The following is a 17005-nucleotide window of genomic DNA, read 5'->3' as shown; positions in this document are numbered from 1 at the left end:
GCCCCTCCTTCAGCTAAAACCAATTCATGTTTTTAATATAAATGTACTCTTGGGATTATTTTCTTTCGCTCTAAATGCTGTTGTGTGTAGTATCTAGGTCAGAGTCACAGAAAAGCATTTCTGAGGAGATTAAAGCTGTGCACCTCTAGCTGCCCATTGTCTGCTCATTTCAGTTTTCCTCTGCATACATTGTAATTCTGTCTCTATTAGCAAAATCAGCTATCCTCTTCTGCCTTCTTTCCTATCACTACAGTGGGAGAAATGTGCACAGGGAACAACTGTGTCTTATGCTAACCTAACTTATGGAAAGTGCCTGCTTGCATAAAGAATTTTGCACAAATGCTCTGTCTGTGAGATCAAGGACCTGGTCTTTACACAAAGGAAGGTGAATAAATTCCACAAGTGCAACAGAGCACATGCTGCCTTGTGGTTGAGCCCTTCTCTTAATTTACTGGCTCTTGATTAAGACAAGAAATTCAAATTCTTTGCAAGAAGCTTTTCAGGAGGCTTGTGGTCCCCAAAACACTGGCTCAGTTCTGCAGCTGATGAGAGTTCAATCAGGGCTGAGCTGTGTTCATGCTGCTGTGAATGTACTGCAAATCAGGGGCTCTGAGTCACCATCTCCGCCATTTCTAATCACTAATGGTGACCAAGATCCCTGTAAATGACAAGCCTGCGTTTTGCTGGGTATCGGAATCTGACTTTTATTTGTCTTTCACATCCCATAATGTTTAAATTCATGCAGAAGGAAAATGTGGCAATTGGAAAAGCTGCTTCTTTTAATAAGTCAAGGCACCCTCAGTGACATGTCATATTCCTCCTCTAAGACTGAAAGCAGACAGTTGCCCCCCCCCAGTAGTATATGCACTTACCACACCGTTACTTCTATTAATAGATTTTTGCCGTATTTTGCAAGTGCTTCAGAACCTACAAAATCACTTTGACTAGGACTGCTCTTCAGTCGTTTTCCAGATGTTCCTTAATAGAAAACTACATCTCACATAAATAATAAAAATTTCTGTTATTTAAATTACCTGGTCTGGGTGTTAAATGTATCAGTGTGAAAATAATAGACCGATTAATTACCCAAGTAGGTCAGGCTAGCAGACAATCTAAAGTGGCTGTTGTTGCTGTGGTTTGCTTAAACCTTTTGAATGTGATAGCAACCCTGGAATTAGGTTACTCTACTCTGTTCAAGAAAGAGTCCCTTAGGACGATGATCTCTGAACATCCTATTCCCCGTATTATACATAAATGCACATTAAGAGATATTCAGGTTTTTTTGCGGTTTACTGGCCTTTTCTGTTTAGTTCATCAGTGTCGCACTGATCATAGCCCTGGTTTATTATTTTAATCCTGAACCTCACATGTTTCGGGGGTTTGTTAAAGCACCAAAGTATAGTATACCTGGAATTCTAATGTGAAATTGCATTACAGTGCACAACTTCAGAGAGTGGGGCAGGTCCTACCCAACCAGATGTCACTTTGGTGTAAAGCCATGTGCTAGGCTATGTTGCCTGGATTAGAGGTAAAATGGACCAAGCAGACTTGACTTTACTTCATTCGATTTTTGAAATTTAAAGTCAGCTTTCATTTTGAAAGCTGGGGATAGCTGAGTTGGTAGAGCATGAGACACTCAAATCTCAGGGTGATGGGTTCGAGCTCCATGTTGGGCAAAACATTCCTGCATTGCAGGGGGTTGGACTAGATGACACTCATGGTCCCTTCCAACTCTACAAATCTTTGATTCCCTGCGGAAAAGTCCTATTAAATTCAGTAGGACTAACTTCTCGGTAAGCATGCATAGAAGTGGGTTGTAAGTTTTGGGGCTCAGGATTTCGTAGAGCTGATACACTTGAATGCTAAACCATACCCATTCTCCTGTCTTCTCATCCCTTATGACCAGGAGGAGGACTTCTGCTGCGATTACAGTGAATCTCCGTTTAGCATTGAATCCCTGTTTAAAAGGAACAGTGGTTAAACGAACCAGCCTCATAAACCATGGTCTGAGGCTGGCTTGTTTATCAGCTAACCATTGTTTGTTTTAAAACAGAATTCATGGTTTGACTGGGCGGGGGGGGGGGGAGACTGCAAGGCAGAAGTGCTGCTTGGGACAACCAAGCCCTGTATAGGTAGACTCAGTCTAAAGTGCAGCTCATTGCATAGAGAAGCTTGAAGATGGAATTTCACAGTACTTTAAATCCCAGAATATATGGCATCTTTTAAATGAGTCTTTGATTATTTTTGGTTTTAAAATTCACTATTGTTTGAGTTTAAAATATAGTATAGTTATTGAGAATATAATTTGCATTGTCAATGCAGATATCCATTCGCCTTGTTGTGAATGACAAATATTTCCAGAAATACCTTTTCTTACAACCATATTTTTATTGAGTTGGTTAATCCACACATTCTGAATGTAAAGGTGACACACTATTACAAATAAACTTGTTCTTTTTAATCTTTATTTATTTAGAAGATTTATCAACTGCTTTAAAAGTTCTCTTAAGTGGTATACAAATAAAATTGTGGATATCATTGTAGATAAATCACTCTTAAAGGTGGAGGAGACCTGACCTCTTTTTCACCCGCTCACTGTACCCCGAATTGTTATCAGCATGCAGCAGGACTGAGTAATACTGCCCAGAAGAGGCAATTCCCCATCAAACTAACAAAAACCATTTGTGGTTTCCTCAGAGGTACTCTGTCCAGCTATACCACAGTTTGACATTGCTTGAACAAACTTTACAATGCAATCTTGGACTTATTCCAAGGTAGGGAAGTATATATTGAGCTCTCCTCTTACCCTTACATGAATTACTTCCTCTTTAGTACAAACCATAATTTGATGCTTTTGCCCAAATACGGCAAACTGTGATTTGAAGCCAATTTCCAAGGTCAAACCATAGTTTGTTTTCTTGAATAACAGAAAACAATGGTTTGCACCAAAGAGAGGAAGTAATTTTTAATCAGGGCATGTACAGGTTATGGGCTGGCATTGTGTGTTAACCAGCACACTGAAATTTGTCTTGGGGGAGATGCAAACTTTCTATATGATTGTGCATGGCAACATTTTCCTTTTTTGGAATTACAGTATGCCCCCCCACACACACACACTTATGTGGGGTTTACGTTCTGAGGCTCCACGTGCATAAGTGAAATCGCGTAAAGTGGGGAGTACCCCCCTTTAATAGGAAGGGCGCACAAAGGGAAGAGAAAGAGAGATAGAGACGGAGAGAGAAGAGACTCAACCTGAAAATTTATTGGGGCCTTTGCCTGCCTGTCTGAGGGGAGCCAGTGCATGTGGCAGTGGCAGCAGCTGGTCATGGAGGGCCAAGAAGGGCGCCCAGCAGAATTGGTGCCAGGATGGGGTTGTGGGTGCGAGGCGTAGAGCAAGGTAGATGCAAAGGTGTCTCCCACTCCACACCACTGGTCAATCGAAGGCCGCCTTCCCTTGCATGGGCAGCAGCCCTGAGCAAGAGAAGGCCAATTTATTTATTTATTTAGCAACAACATGCATAAGCATGGTCCTCGTGTGTAAGTGGGGTGGGTGGGTGCCTGTGTAGGCCTTTTTTGAATACCGGATGGCGGTGTAATTCAACTATATGAAGGTACTCAATGAAACACTTTAGAATAAAGCTGGTGTGGTTTAGGGCGTAGCCATACATTCACGTAAAGCTTTACTTAATTGAGCAGCCCCAATCTTTCATCCTTGACGTCCTAACTGTAATTTGGGGGGAACAGTAGTGGCTTACTTTACTTGGTGGTTTACTGATTTAGTAATTTTAGTAATTAGGGAAAGTGGCACACAAATACTAAATATTACTGTTTAATTGAGCAAAATGTACTTCCATGTTTTCGAAAGAAATATAACCCTTGCAGCACGTTGCATTCTGGCTAGATGTTTCACAGATAGAGATTGCCGTTTGCTCTTTGGCCTATTTTCAGTGGACATTGTTGTTGTTGTTGTTTAGTCGTGTCCGACTCTTTGTGACCCCATGGACCAGAGCATGCCAGGCACTCCTGTCTTCCACTGCCTCCCACAGTTTGGTCAGACCCATGTTAGTAGCTTTGAGAACACTGTCCAACCATCTCATCCTCTGTCGTCTCCTTCTCCTTGTGCCCTCCATCTTTCCCAGCATCAGGGTCTTTTCCAGGGAGTCTTCTCTTCTCATGAGGTGGCCAAAGTATTGCAGCCTCAGCTTCAGGCTCTGTCCTTCCAGTGAGAACTCAGTAACACACATATAAAAATCCCTTATGGATGGTTTCATAAATTGGTAACACCGAAGTTAATGCTTCGTTCAGCTGATGGAGAGGGATACAGTCTCTGAGATCTTACCATGCAACTAAGAAGTTGGTCTTTAAGGTGTTGCCGGATTCTGTCTCGTGTTCCCTGCAGCACACTGACAACGGCCATCCCTCTGTAAATTGATTCTGTTTGTGATGACGCAAAGAGGGGAAGCTGCAGTGCTACGGCAACTCTTTTGTTGACTCTGGTTTCTTTGTTCATATTGCTTCACGAAATGCTTGCACCTGGCTTGAAATGTAGTACAGGGTTGATACTCGTAAGTGCTGCTATCTAATTTCCCCCTCTTTTTGGGACACTCTGTATGTGAGCTACCAGGCTGACCAGGGGCTGTGTGTACACACCTAGCAATGCAATATGGATGCTGTCAGATTGAAATGCAGTAGAATTGCTGCACTGGAGACTTAGCTAAACAGTTTTGCAAGGGTTTTCATCATGTTCAGCTGTTTAAAAATAAATAAAGTGCTCTAGAAAATGTGCTGCTTTTGAAATAAAAAAATGCAGTGAGCTAATAAGCCAATGACATTTAGCCTGAGCTGAGCAGTCACTTCTGCCTCGTTGAATGGGTGCAATGAGCCCCTCTCACTGAGCTAGTCAATGCTACTGACACACACACACACACACACAAACACAAAAGTTCAGCTAATTAATCATGTCTGCACAGAGGTAATGCTGCAGGGAAGCCATTATTAAATGGCATTTAGCGCAAAAGAAGAGAACTACCCTTTCCCCAAGAGATTCACCTATGCTGCCCAATCAGAAACTAGCACACACATGTCATGGCTTTCTCTTCTGCTTTTATATATTTCGGCAGGGACGTGATTGGCTCTTATCTGAGATTAATGGGAGGGATTACTTGACACTGGTTGTAGCTTCCCTGCAGATTCTTATTTGGTAGGCTGTTGATATAGAACAAGCCTCCTTCAGCAGCTGAGCATCTTGGCATACATAATTCATTAAGTCGTGGTGTTCTGGAAATATGCAGATCTCTTTCCGCTCTTCAGATTTCTCTTCAGCTGGTGAAATATGTCTTTCCAACCAAGTCCTTGAATTTTACTGCACTTTGGAATTTTGCAAATGGCTCTCATATAGCCAGAAGATCTCACAACTGGAATGCCAGTTAGATGTTCTCTTGTGTACCTAATAGCAGGGAATCAATAGATCAACAAAACTAACAAACTGAAAAGCAAAATCCATTTAAAAGAATTCAGCATACTTCCCCCTGTTATCTCAGTAACAGCAGAGGACTGGAAAATTCTGTTTTAAATTGGTAACAGTAAAAAAAATCAAAAATGCCCGAAGCAAACTATTTACTCTCAGTGTCTTGGGGCTACATAAAGGTAGGAATGTGTTCTTCTTTACTTTTTAACCATACTTGTCTGATTGAAAGCATAAATTATGAAAAAAACAAAATTGTGGAAATAATCATTTGAAAGCTGTGGTTGTTTTTATTTGCATTATAGACTGAGACTGTATTGGTATATTAGAACAGCTTGTAATAACTAGCTGGTAGCTGTGGAAAGAGATCCTTCATTTTTCAGTCACGCCTGATTATGCCTATAATAAAGTTGAAGTCTGCTTTTTGGCAAATATCAGATTGGAACTATTGTGCCATATTCCATTAACCAAGGGGAACTTAGTTAAATAGATCGTGCGACTAATATTGGCTGGCTGGCTGAATGCATGCATTCATAATGCTTTCTGATCACAACGTAGATCTCTGTTTCCAAGGATGTGTTTTAATAGCATATTCTGGTTTCCTGTATGCGACACACAGCTTCTGTTGATTAAATCTCATCTGAAATCATGGGAGGCTGAAAATTGTCTTCCCTGAATGTTGACCTGTCTTGCAATTTATACATGCTGAAAATCAGTCTTGGTTTACAAAGCTTCTATAAAAGAAAGCCCGATAGGCTTTTCTGTCTTTTCACACTAGCGGGTATACTGATTTATTCAACACATGCAGCATAATATGCTGTGTTGGATTCCCAGAGTAAATCACGGGGTAGGGTGGGGGGGGGACATGTATATCTTCTCTGGGTTGTTCCTTAATTATATGCCCATGCAATACTTCCACATTATCCTCTTTTCCTTAATATTCATACAGTGTGTTCTATAATGGTCCAGTAAAATAAAATCAGTGAACTTCAGTTAAATGCATCATATTGTTAAATCAATTGCAGTATTGGCTTAGGACCAACAAAGATGTCTTAGAATGCTAAACTTCGATATAAGCTATTTAGGTCACCAGGCACTTTGATTCTAAAGCAGACTACTCACCTCAACCCAATATTTTTTGTTTCCAGAATTTCGAGCATTTCTCTTTTCAAGAACTGGTTTTCCCATATGACAGATAACTTGTTTTCAAATATTACAAGTGCTCTGTTTATGTTATATTATTAGAGGGGCCTTCTACTTTGCTCAGGATCCTGAGGGTTCTGTCTTCCAAGTACTCGCAATACTTTGCCCCCAAGTAACAATGCCGTTCTCACTTGGTCAAGTACAGGCGAATATCCCAAGTCAGCAAGGAGAATTCTGTGTGCAAAAGAAATCAGGCTTTCGCACATGGATTTCCCAGCCAAAGGCTGCTCTGTGTAGAAATCCCCATCCAGCAACCTGTCGTGTGCATGCAGTGCTTCTGCGTTCAATGCCGGACAACAGATAGTTGGTTAGCCCTGTGTATCAAGTAGTACAGAGAGCCTATGTGGTTCGGGCTGCTGGATTTGGACTAGGAATGCCTTCTCCAACCAGATGCCCTCCAGATCTTTTGAACCACCACTCCCATTGTCCCTGACCATTGGCCACACTGGCTGAGGCTGATGAGGCTTGGTGTCATAAACGATCAGGAAGGCGAGCACCAGGTTGGAGAAGACTCTGCTAGGGAAGCCAGGGTTCTCATAATCCCTAGTCTTCTTTGAAGGTCACTGGGTGGCCTTGGGGAAGTTCACCTGCTTGGGCAAGCCCCCAAAATGGGATAATCCGCAAGTATGCTGCCCTGTGCTCTGTGGATATACGGATTTGATAGAACCAGCGGGGGGTGGGGTGACCAGCTGCAAGCAACCCACCCCCCCACCCCCACCAAAAAAGGGGAGGGTATTCAACACTCCTTGTTGTGATATTGAAGTTTGTTCTGGCCAGTCACCCCACATGCAGTTTGCAGCTATACACACTGACATTTATTGTGGCACTGAGTTTTCAAGTGCATGCACTATTGTTAATTAAATCTTAGCAAGCAGAGTAAGAACCTCAAGTGATGAGACAGTTTAATATATGTATTCAATGATATACTGTTGTACTGGTGTTTGGTTTTGTTAGTGATTTTTTGCTACACACACACTTTTTCCTGCTTTATTTTTCCAAGCTTAGTGCATGAGTTTTGCTGGTTTGCGGGTAGGGGGAATCTTTTTATCTGTGCAGGCTTTTTTACCGAATCATTTAAAAAAATGTAAGCAGTTGATTTTCCAATGGATCAGTTTTGCATCATTGTGTTTGACAACAAATGCATTTTACATCTGGAGAGAAAAGGATTGAATCACTTTTAAAATTTGCTGTTTTGCCCCTGAAAAGCTTGCAGCTGAACTATTAGTTTCTGTAAAGCTGAAAATGAAATGGCTGTGGATCCTATTGCTTGGTGTAAATTAGACTCCTTTTTGGTCGCACTTCTTTTTCTAGGAAATCAATGTCTATAGATGCAAAGTCCATTGAAGTAGGTAGGAGTTAAGCAGTTACTTGGAAGTACATCCTGCTGAATTCAACGAGGCTTAGATAGATGTGCAAAGGATTGTAGCCTTACAGCACAATCCTACACTTGCCTACTTGAGAAATAGTTTCATTGAGTTGAATAGGGATTACTTCCAGGAGAGGTTCTATAGGATTGCAGTATTGTGCTGAGTAGGTACCATACGTTTAAAGCACAAGTAATTTTCTCTCTTAAAAAATCCTGGGAACTATAGTTTACCTCTCACAGCTACAGTTCCCAGTGCTCTAAGGTGCCACCACCCAGCACCCTGAGAGGCCCACTACTGATGCTTGCCCTTGGGCCCCATGTCATCATTTCCCCGCCTGGCTCAGCACTCCATGGAAGGAGACCAACCATATTTATATCCCACTGTGCCCCCTTTAATGAGAAATCAAAGATAGTGTAACATGCATATGTCCACCTTACTCAGAGCTAAAGACCCCTTGTGGCCATCTGCTGCTGGGGATAGTTCCCCAGTTGCAGAGAGAAATTTGCATGTGCCAGTCCTCGCCTGGAACATTTCTGAGGTCCTTTATGGATGTGCCTTCGGGAAAACACCAAGGATCGAAACAAACCGCTGCCTCCCTCCACTCCAAAATGGGAAGGTTCTCTTGGCTGTCATGAAATAACCAGTGATAGGGACCCTCTCCTACCTTGTGCATTTGCACAAAGAGGGACATACATATTGTATCAAATAAGTGCTGCCCAGTAAACAGGTAGATATGCTCCTCATTTGCAGGCTTAACTGTCTAAAGCAAACATGACAAATGAAAGAAGCAGAGCCATGTAAATTTAAAAGAGCGAATGAGAGTGGCTGAGCAAAAAGAAAGGAAGGGTGTGGACTGCTTTCAAAGCATGTACCTTGGCCCATTTTCTCTCATTTCCCTCACATATTTTTTTGTTTTGAGGTTATGCAGTTTGTATGGGAAAATGGATATCAGAGAAAAGTGGTAGATAAGGAGTTTGAGAAAACGTGCTCCATGTTCTTAAGTTTGGAGACAGCGTTGGTGGGAGGGGCATTGGCAATGCAAATGTGCATTTTGGCCAGTGCAGGTTTTCCATTCATGACCTGATGAGCTGTTTCCAAGCCTCATGTATGAAAACACCTCTAGGAACAGGGGAAAGGCGCACACCCTGTTTTATGTCACATGGGGGAGCAGCCCCTCGCTGCCAGGTGGAAATGGAAAAGCACAAATGACCCCTTTCTATGAAGTGTGATGGCTGTCTTTGCTGCCTATGGAAATGTTTGGTGATTTATTAATTCATAGAATCATAGAGTTGGGACCATAAGGGTTATGTAGTCCAACCCCCTGAAATGCAGGAATCTTTTGCCAGATGTCGGGCTTGAACCCACAACTCTGAGATTCAGAGTCTCATTCTCTACCGACTGAGCTATCCAAGCCAGTGTGCATTTCCCTAACGGCCTAGCAAACATGTTTGTCCACGTAGAAACCACAATTTGGATTTTTTTCCCTCCTCACCCCCTGCCCTAGTCTTTCTCTCTTCTTCTTTTCATGCCCCCCAGATCATAGGATTGGACCCACGGATTCCTGTGCCCTTGTTAAAGTTGTTAGGAGTTGGCCTCATTGCCCTCTCTCCAGCAGCTAACATTAATGCCATTTCAAGTCCGAAGGGACTGCCGAAGGGAACTTCCTTGGAGCATGAATCATGTCAGCTCTCCCTGGTCCCTTGTGCCTATATTAAGATTCTGGAGGCTTGGAACTCTCTATGCCAGTGCACTGTGCTGCTGGAGAACTTCAGCCTGGGGAAAGCTGAGCTAGGGGGTTGCAGAAATGGATTTCCCCCCTTGCAGTAAGGGTAGCTGTTGCAGCACAAGCTGCTATATCAACCTAGCTCCCAAATACTGTAGTCTTCAAAATTACACAAACATACGATTGCAAACCCGTTACCAAAGCACAAAATAAAGTTTTGCAGCTCAGGATAATAATAATTAAATATTGCACAGGAATATCCATTGGAGGGCTTTGTCAGTTGATACTTGGAGTGGGCTGTTGTATCTCCAGTTTCATGATCTTGTTTTAAAAATGCCAGAGATACTCTGTTCTTTGTGAAAAAGCTATATCCACAAACAAAAAATGAAGAGTGCTCCAGTTTCCATAGCATGGGGGGGGGGGCTGCTTTAGATGCACATACATATTTTTAGTGAGTGGATGAGAGCTTTTGATATTTTTCATACTCTTTCCAACAAGGATACTTGAAATTGTGCGGGGTTGTCATTTTTCAATTTATGAGATGGCTTTTTGAAAAGTGCACTTCATATCAAAATACAAAAATATGGCCTAGGAATATGAGAAGCCAAGGACATTGTTTTCTTTCATCTGTAGGACAAAAGTAGGTGTGGGTGTGTATAAACATTTGAATGGCAGTAACCCCCCTCCCCACAATGTTAAAATCTAGTAAATTTGCAATCTGTCTGCCATCGTTCCCACAGTTTGTTTTCAGCATCTGTTTATATAACATTAAATAGGATAATGTATTTCTCCTGGAAATATCATTTGGCTCTGCATTATGCCCATTGAAGTGAGCTGGTTTGCTGAATTAAATGTTTGAATATGCCTAATGTTAAAAGAACACTGAATTTTCTCATTGCAAGGACTACAATTCTTGCCTATTGACGTGTCCTGTTTTTGCTTCTCTTTGCAGTTTAAAAGAATGCTCAACCGGGAGCTAACCCACTTATCTGAAATGAGCCGATCGGGCAATCAGGTCTCTGAATATATATCCAGCACCTTTTTAGGTAAGTTTACGACTATGGACACTAGTACTCTTTATGCTGTTCCTTCCTCTCCACCACCCACCACTAACATCCAGATGGAAAGTTTATGAAAATTCATATCCTGTGCTGTTGGTTTAACTGCAGTATTTTTCAAACATATGCATATAAATCACTATTGGTTAAATAAAACGCAGTGCCCTGTTTTATTTTTCCACATACTCTTTCCTTTACATTGAATATGGCCCTGTTGCGTTCAGAAAGTTCAATTGGACAGAGTTCTCAAATAGAGTTCCCTTTCACTCTAAAATAGAGTATTGTGACGTATTATTTGACAACCTGTGTTCAAAGCCTGTCCTTGCTTCTAGTGACCATTTTGATAACCATTCTCCTTTTCCTCTATATTCAGGCTCGAGCATCATTGCTTATCTAGCTCAAATGGCACTCTCACACACATCAGCAATCTTGGGTACCCCGAGGTTTGCAGAAGTACAGAAATATTTAGACGTCTCCATCCCCCTGCCCACAAAGCCCTAGTGAGGACTCACTGTACTCACTGGCCACTGAATCCTGACTGACTGTTTTGAGAGTAAGGTGGAAATGGAATGGAATATCATGGAGGGGAACCCTCCAACATTTTCTTGCAGGTGCTACTTGTTTAATATAGTCCTGTTTGCTAAATACTCCCTATCTATCTATCTATCCAAGCATCTAAAGACAAATTAAACACAGCAGCTGCAAGCCTAAACTCTCTTACCATGGTGTAAATCCCATTGAACAGTAAGTAGGACTTACTACTGAGTAAGCATGGTGCAACTGACCAATTCTGATAGTGCTTTATACCTTCAACTGATGTTGATACTGCTGCAGTTCCCACTGCTGTAAAGACATTCTGCTGTTCAGTTTTTTAAATGGCTTACTATTTTAGCAGAGGGAAGTTGCAGCATCGAGCAAAGCTGTGTGTGCACAATTCTGCCCCCCCCCCCCCACTGTCTTGCTTCTTGGGATTTCAGCCTAAATCTTCTGGCACAGTCGTGGTTTTTCTCTAAAGTATTACTTGCATTCCGTGGTTTGGTAAAGAAGTATAAATTGATATACCCCCTTCAGTCTTTGGGTTGTGTCCAGTGGTTGCTTTGAACGAGCAGAATTGCTTACAGTCTTGCAAAGCAAAACGAATCTCCCCACCCTACTGCAGCCCTCTGCATTATATCTCATACTGTTCCATAGAATTCCCAACCCGAGAACCAGCTTGGGGGAACACAAGGAGGTTATTATATGTAGAGGAGAGATACATAAACCAGGTGCCCTGTCTTGCACAAATGGACGTGCTTTCCATTGTTGGATGCATCTGTAGCTACAACCCATTGCTTGTTATTAGTTCTTCTTTATTTAATTTTCCATAAACATATATTAATGTGCAATAATACCACTGCAGCCAATATCACCGTTCCACACTTGGCAAATGGAACACAGCTATCCACCCACAGGGTACATGTGATCACGGTTGTGTCATACTAGTTCACACTCGTGCCAACAAAAGAAGAAGGCATTGTTGCTCCAGGACCTTATTGAGGACCATTAAGCCTGCACAGTGCCCTGCTCTTCCTACATCACTCACTTTTGTGGCATGGCAAACAGCTGGCCATTGGTGGGGCTGAGGAGAGCACTGGTGCAAGAGGTCAGCACTCTTGTGCTCTAGAGATAAGGGCTTGCACTCATCTTAATGGGCTTAACTGCTGTGCTTTCCTGCAGCTTATATAAACCATTGCCAAGACACAGCTGGCCAACTTAAAATTATGTTGATTATTAGGGAAACGTGAAGAGGGAGACCATTTTGCGTCCAAATTTGCTAGACCAGAACTTGGTTCTGTTCGATGCTGTGGCTTAAAAACTAAATACCTTTTCCTATTTAGATACACCCGAAGCTAATCCTTTATTAAACAAAACTCGGCTCTAAGCCTTTGAAAAACGCAGATGATCTCTAAAACTGAATTTAAGGAACCCTGTGTCATGAAATTCTACTGAATATTGATCCAGTGTATAGTTAGTTAGCAGAGTAAAACTTAAACATTTCCAGGATTCCCCCCAAAATAGACCAGAGGCAATTGATATTTCATCCAGCAGAGTTTTACTGCTACTGAAGGCAAATGAGCATAATCGTCACAAATCCAATACATTGAGGATTGGCACTGTCCATAAGAAACCCAGTTGCAGCAGACTTAACCTAAACTTAAAATAAGGTAACTTACAATAAGACTAAACCTTAGCACTATACAGTATACAGAACACCACACTAGAAGGGAAAGAGATAGAAAGGGAAAGGGAAACTCAGGCTCCTTCTGACCTTACTTTTATAGTCAGCATGACCTTGACTAAAAGAGAAAACACAACCAGTTTAAATCAGCTGTGCTTGGCTTCTCTGAAGGAATAACCCAAATGCCATGAACCTTCTGCTTGTTTCACACAGAAAAGATCCCAGAACCCTCTTGAATTAATTAGATTAGGAAAGCTCACACATCAGATCAATACTTTCTGTACTCAGAAATGCAAACTGCCCCCCCCCCCCGATGAAGGGATAAGTTTAGTTTCAGAAACTTTGAAAAAAAGCTGGAACAAGATTGCTGGCGGAGATGACCTACATAGGAGGATTTTCTCGCTGTGACTCACTGAAGAACCCAAGTCTTACTGTCTGCCTGCGTTTCTGTGGCAGCAAGGGAGATGCATACCCTAAGGAAATGTGTCCACCACAGACCTATAAATTGAACTATCCTGTAAGCAGGACTCAATCCTGTGTTACGTTAAGCAACACAGATCCGTTGTTAGACCAGCTTGTTTATTTTTAAAAAAATATTTTTAATTGGTTTTTCCATGTATACACCCTCTAACAATATTTCTCTAACAATTTTCCATATTTCCCCCTCCTCCCTGGACTTCCCTCATATTCCCATTTTGTTTTATTTCCATATTACTCACCCTGTGTGTTGTTTCCCAAAATTTCCCCCATACATATAATCTTACTTTTTGTTATATACAATTGTGTTTGTTTATTCAAACCCTGCCAGTGAGCCCAGTTCTTTATGTTGTTTCTTCATATATGCTGTAAATGGTTCCCATTCTCTTTTAAAGTCTTTTGTTATCCTTTTCATGTAATATATCTGTTAATTTTGCCAGTTCTGCATATCCCATAAGTTTCCCTTGCCATTGTTCTTTGGTTGGTATTTCTTCTGTCTTCCAATCTTGTGCTAATATAATTCTTGCTGCTGTTGTTGCATACATAAAGATTTTAAAAAAGAAAATTGGAAATTATTTATCTAAAATTCCTAGGAGGAATGCTTCTGGTTTCTTAACAAAAGTCTTTTGAAGCATTTTTTCCAATTCATTATACAGTAGCGCCTCGCTAGATGAAAATAATTCGTTCTGCGAGTATTTTCGTCTAGCGATTTTTTCGTCTAGCGAAGCACCAATGCAAATCGCGGTTTTCGCTAGACGAAAAAAATCGTCTTGCGAGGCAGCCCCATAGACTTTTTCGTCTTGCGGGGCAGCCTTCCGCTAGACGAATGCCTTCGTCTAGCGAGTTTTTCGTCTAGCGAGGCATTCGTCTAGCGGGGCACCACTGTATATCATTTCCCAATAATAGACCAGCTTGTTTAAATAGATTTTGGAACTCATAAACAGGTAGCAGGCCTGAAGTTTCAGATCTAATCCAAAGGATCTCGTGCCTACAGTGGTACCTCGACTTACGAAGTTAATCCGTTCCGAAGGCGCGCTCGTAAGTCGAAATCTTCGTAAGTCGAAGGCGCCATCTCGGAACGGGGGGGAAATTACGGAAGTCGAAAAAAGCACATTCAGATTTTCGCAAGTTGAGGTATCGTGCCACCGCTTTCCCTTTGCAAGTCGAAAATTTCAGAAGCGGCGGCCATTTTTTCGCTTCCGGAGGTCATTCGGAAGTCAAAAAATACGGAAGTCGAGTCGCTCGTAAGTTGAGGTACCACTGTATATCATTTCAGAATCCCAAGTGGGGGCAGTCACTTATTTCAAAGTGTTCCCATTGTAGCCTCTTCTCCTGGCCTGTTTTATGCATATGGGGTTGGCAATCAGATTGTGGGGAGAGGGTTGAAGAATCAATCAGTTGCGTGCACTCTTAAGGTGTCACAATCATGCACGATCATCTCTCCCTCCCCACCCCCCAATAGTTTGTATCTGACTTTTGGAGCCTGGTGAACATTTCTCATTTCTTCAGCTTTTAATGAGCCCTTATAGCTGGGGTTGGAAGCCTGTTCCGTATGTTCTTGAGCATCTGCTCTCATCATTGCTGACGATTGGCCCTGCTAACTAGAGCTGATGGGAGCTGGGAAACAATCATATCTGGAGGGCTGCACATTCTGTATCCCAGCCTTAAAGACTTGTGCAGCATTATCCTTAATGCTGTGACTCTCTCTCTTCATGGTTCTGGGTCACATTGCAGTCATTTTCTAATTTTCAGTGCAATGAGCTTTGCTTCCTTTGGGAAAGGGGTGTGCAGGGAGGGGGAAATATTTTCCGGGCTGCAGAACGGAGCCCAGCATGGATAGTGTTAGCTGCTTGCTCACTTTGAACAAAACCTTAGGAAAACCCATGGAATTCCATGCCCCATCTAAAATCTTCCGGACAGACACTTCCTTTCACTTGAGTTCATCTGACAGTTCGCTTTACGATCCTCCCTCATGATGGTCCTAAACTTTGTGCATATGACTGAAGCCATAAACATCAAGGCAGGCACACGAGTCACTGCTCTTCAGCTACTGTTGTTTTGTGCCAGTCAAGTGCTCTTCCTTTCCTCTGTGTTTTATTTAATTGGTGATCAAGAGAGGAGCAGTACAGGGGGAAGGAATGGATGCCCAAGGCTAAAAGTTGGTGACATTTTCACTTGTTTGCAGAGATTCTCTGCTGTTTCCAGTAAGTGCTAGTCTTCTCGGAAAGGTTACAGAAAAAGAGAGCGACAGAGATAACAAGCATGCTAAATAAAACACAAATGTAGCCGTGGTCATATTGCATCCTTTTGCATTAATGTTGGTTGTTAGGTGGAGCTTCTTTAATGCTCTTGACGCCCACATTGTTCTTTCTTGTTTTTATTTGGGGGAAAGATGAGATCAGTGAAGATAATCTCAAAACAAAGGTGATAATTTTACTGAAACAGCTTAATTACAATGCTGTTGTGAGCCTGGTTGTGCTAGCTGGGGTGCTTGCACTGGCTTCTATACTAATGGAACTGGGTAGTTGTATCCAATGCAGAATACTTTTTTTTCAGTATTGCTTTTCTCACAACTCTTGAGTAGCCATTGCTGCTCCTCCTATTGTACAGATGGCAACACAACCTTGCATTTAAGCACTTACCTATTAGGCAACAACAAATTGCATGTGGTCAAGTACATGGAGTTTCATGCGAGTGAGTGAGTGATGGAAGAAAGATGTAACATTCCATCCTTCCTGTGTGCTCAGCATATAAACCAAGTGAGCTGCTAGGAGAGAACAGAATTATTCCTCTCTTCTATGCCAGTCCCTACCAGGCTAGTATTTTTGGCGTGGTGGTAAGCAGGCTAGTAACTTTTGCAAGTTTATTTAAAAGGCTGTTGTAAAATTAGACTGATGAGAACAAATGATCTGTTTAAAGCCATAGCAATTCCATTGCTAATCTTGGATTTGAAGCCATCTTTTTTATGAAGGCAACTGTACTGGCTGATTTCGCTGTTCCTGTTTTATTTTTTAATATCTATGAGTCATAAATCTAATGTAGGGGATGTTTTGCGAAAGGCTGACTTTGGTTCAGAGCTGAACTTTTACAAGACAGTTCTAACATACAAACAGATTAACAATTTTCTTTCACCCTCCCTCCTTTCGTAGACAAACAGCATGAAGTGGAAATCCCATCTCCTACACAGAAAGAGAAAGAGAAGAAGAAACTGCCAATGTCTCAGATTAGTGGAGTGAAGAAACTGATGCACAGCTCCAGCCTAACCAATTCGAGCATCCCAAAATTTGGAGTCAAAACTGACCAAGAAGATATTCTGGCCAAGGTAAGGGCAATGCTGCTCTCTAGCTGGTTTTCTCACTTATAGTGGAGCAATGTGACAGGCCAGTAAATCACATTCACAAGTTTGCCCACATTAGTATTTATTTACACTTCACTGTATGTCCACTCTAGACATGGCAATTTGCATATCAGGAGAGTTGTCATTGGAACTACATT

General features: G+C 41.9%; 1 protein-coding gene across 10 annotated transcripts in view; it reads left to right on the top strand.

Moving 5' to 3' along the window:
- The window catches only part of PDE4D (phosphodiesterase 4D), a 622016-nt gene that overhangs the window by 589604 nt on the left and 15407 nt on the right, over positions 1–17005 (top strand). For 9 of the 10 annotated variants that reach the window (XM_033163808.1, XM_033163807.1, XM_033163811.1 and 6 more), the window contains 2 exons: positions 10710–10803; positions 16660–16832. In XM_033163808.1, coding sequence (XP_033019699.1) covers positions 10710–10803; positions 16660–16832 — 267 coding nt within the window. Of the gene's footprint in view, positions 1–5054; positions 5647–10709; positions 10804–16659; positions 16833–17005 lie in introns of those variants that run through there. The other variant, XM_033163817.1, reaches the window with a different exon arrangement.

The sequence above is a fragment of the Lacerta agilis genome, chromosome 11 (genome assembly GCF_009819535.1).
Source record: "Lacerta agilis isolate rLacAgi1 chromosome 11, rLacAgi1.pri, whole genome shotgun sequence".
Taxonomy (NCBI): Eukaryota; Metazoa; Chordata; class Lepidosauria; order Squamata; family Lacertidae; genus Lacerta; species Lacerta agilis.
The sequence above is the reverse complement of the archived record's forward strand: the minus strand, read 5'-3'. Positions and strand labels throughout refer to the sequence as shown.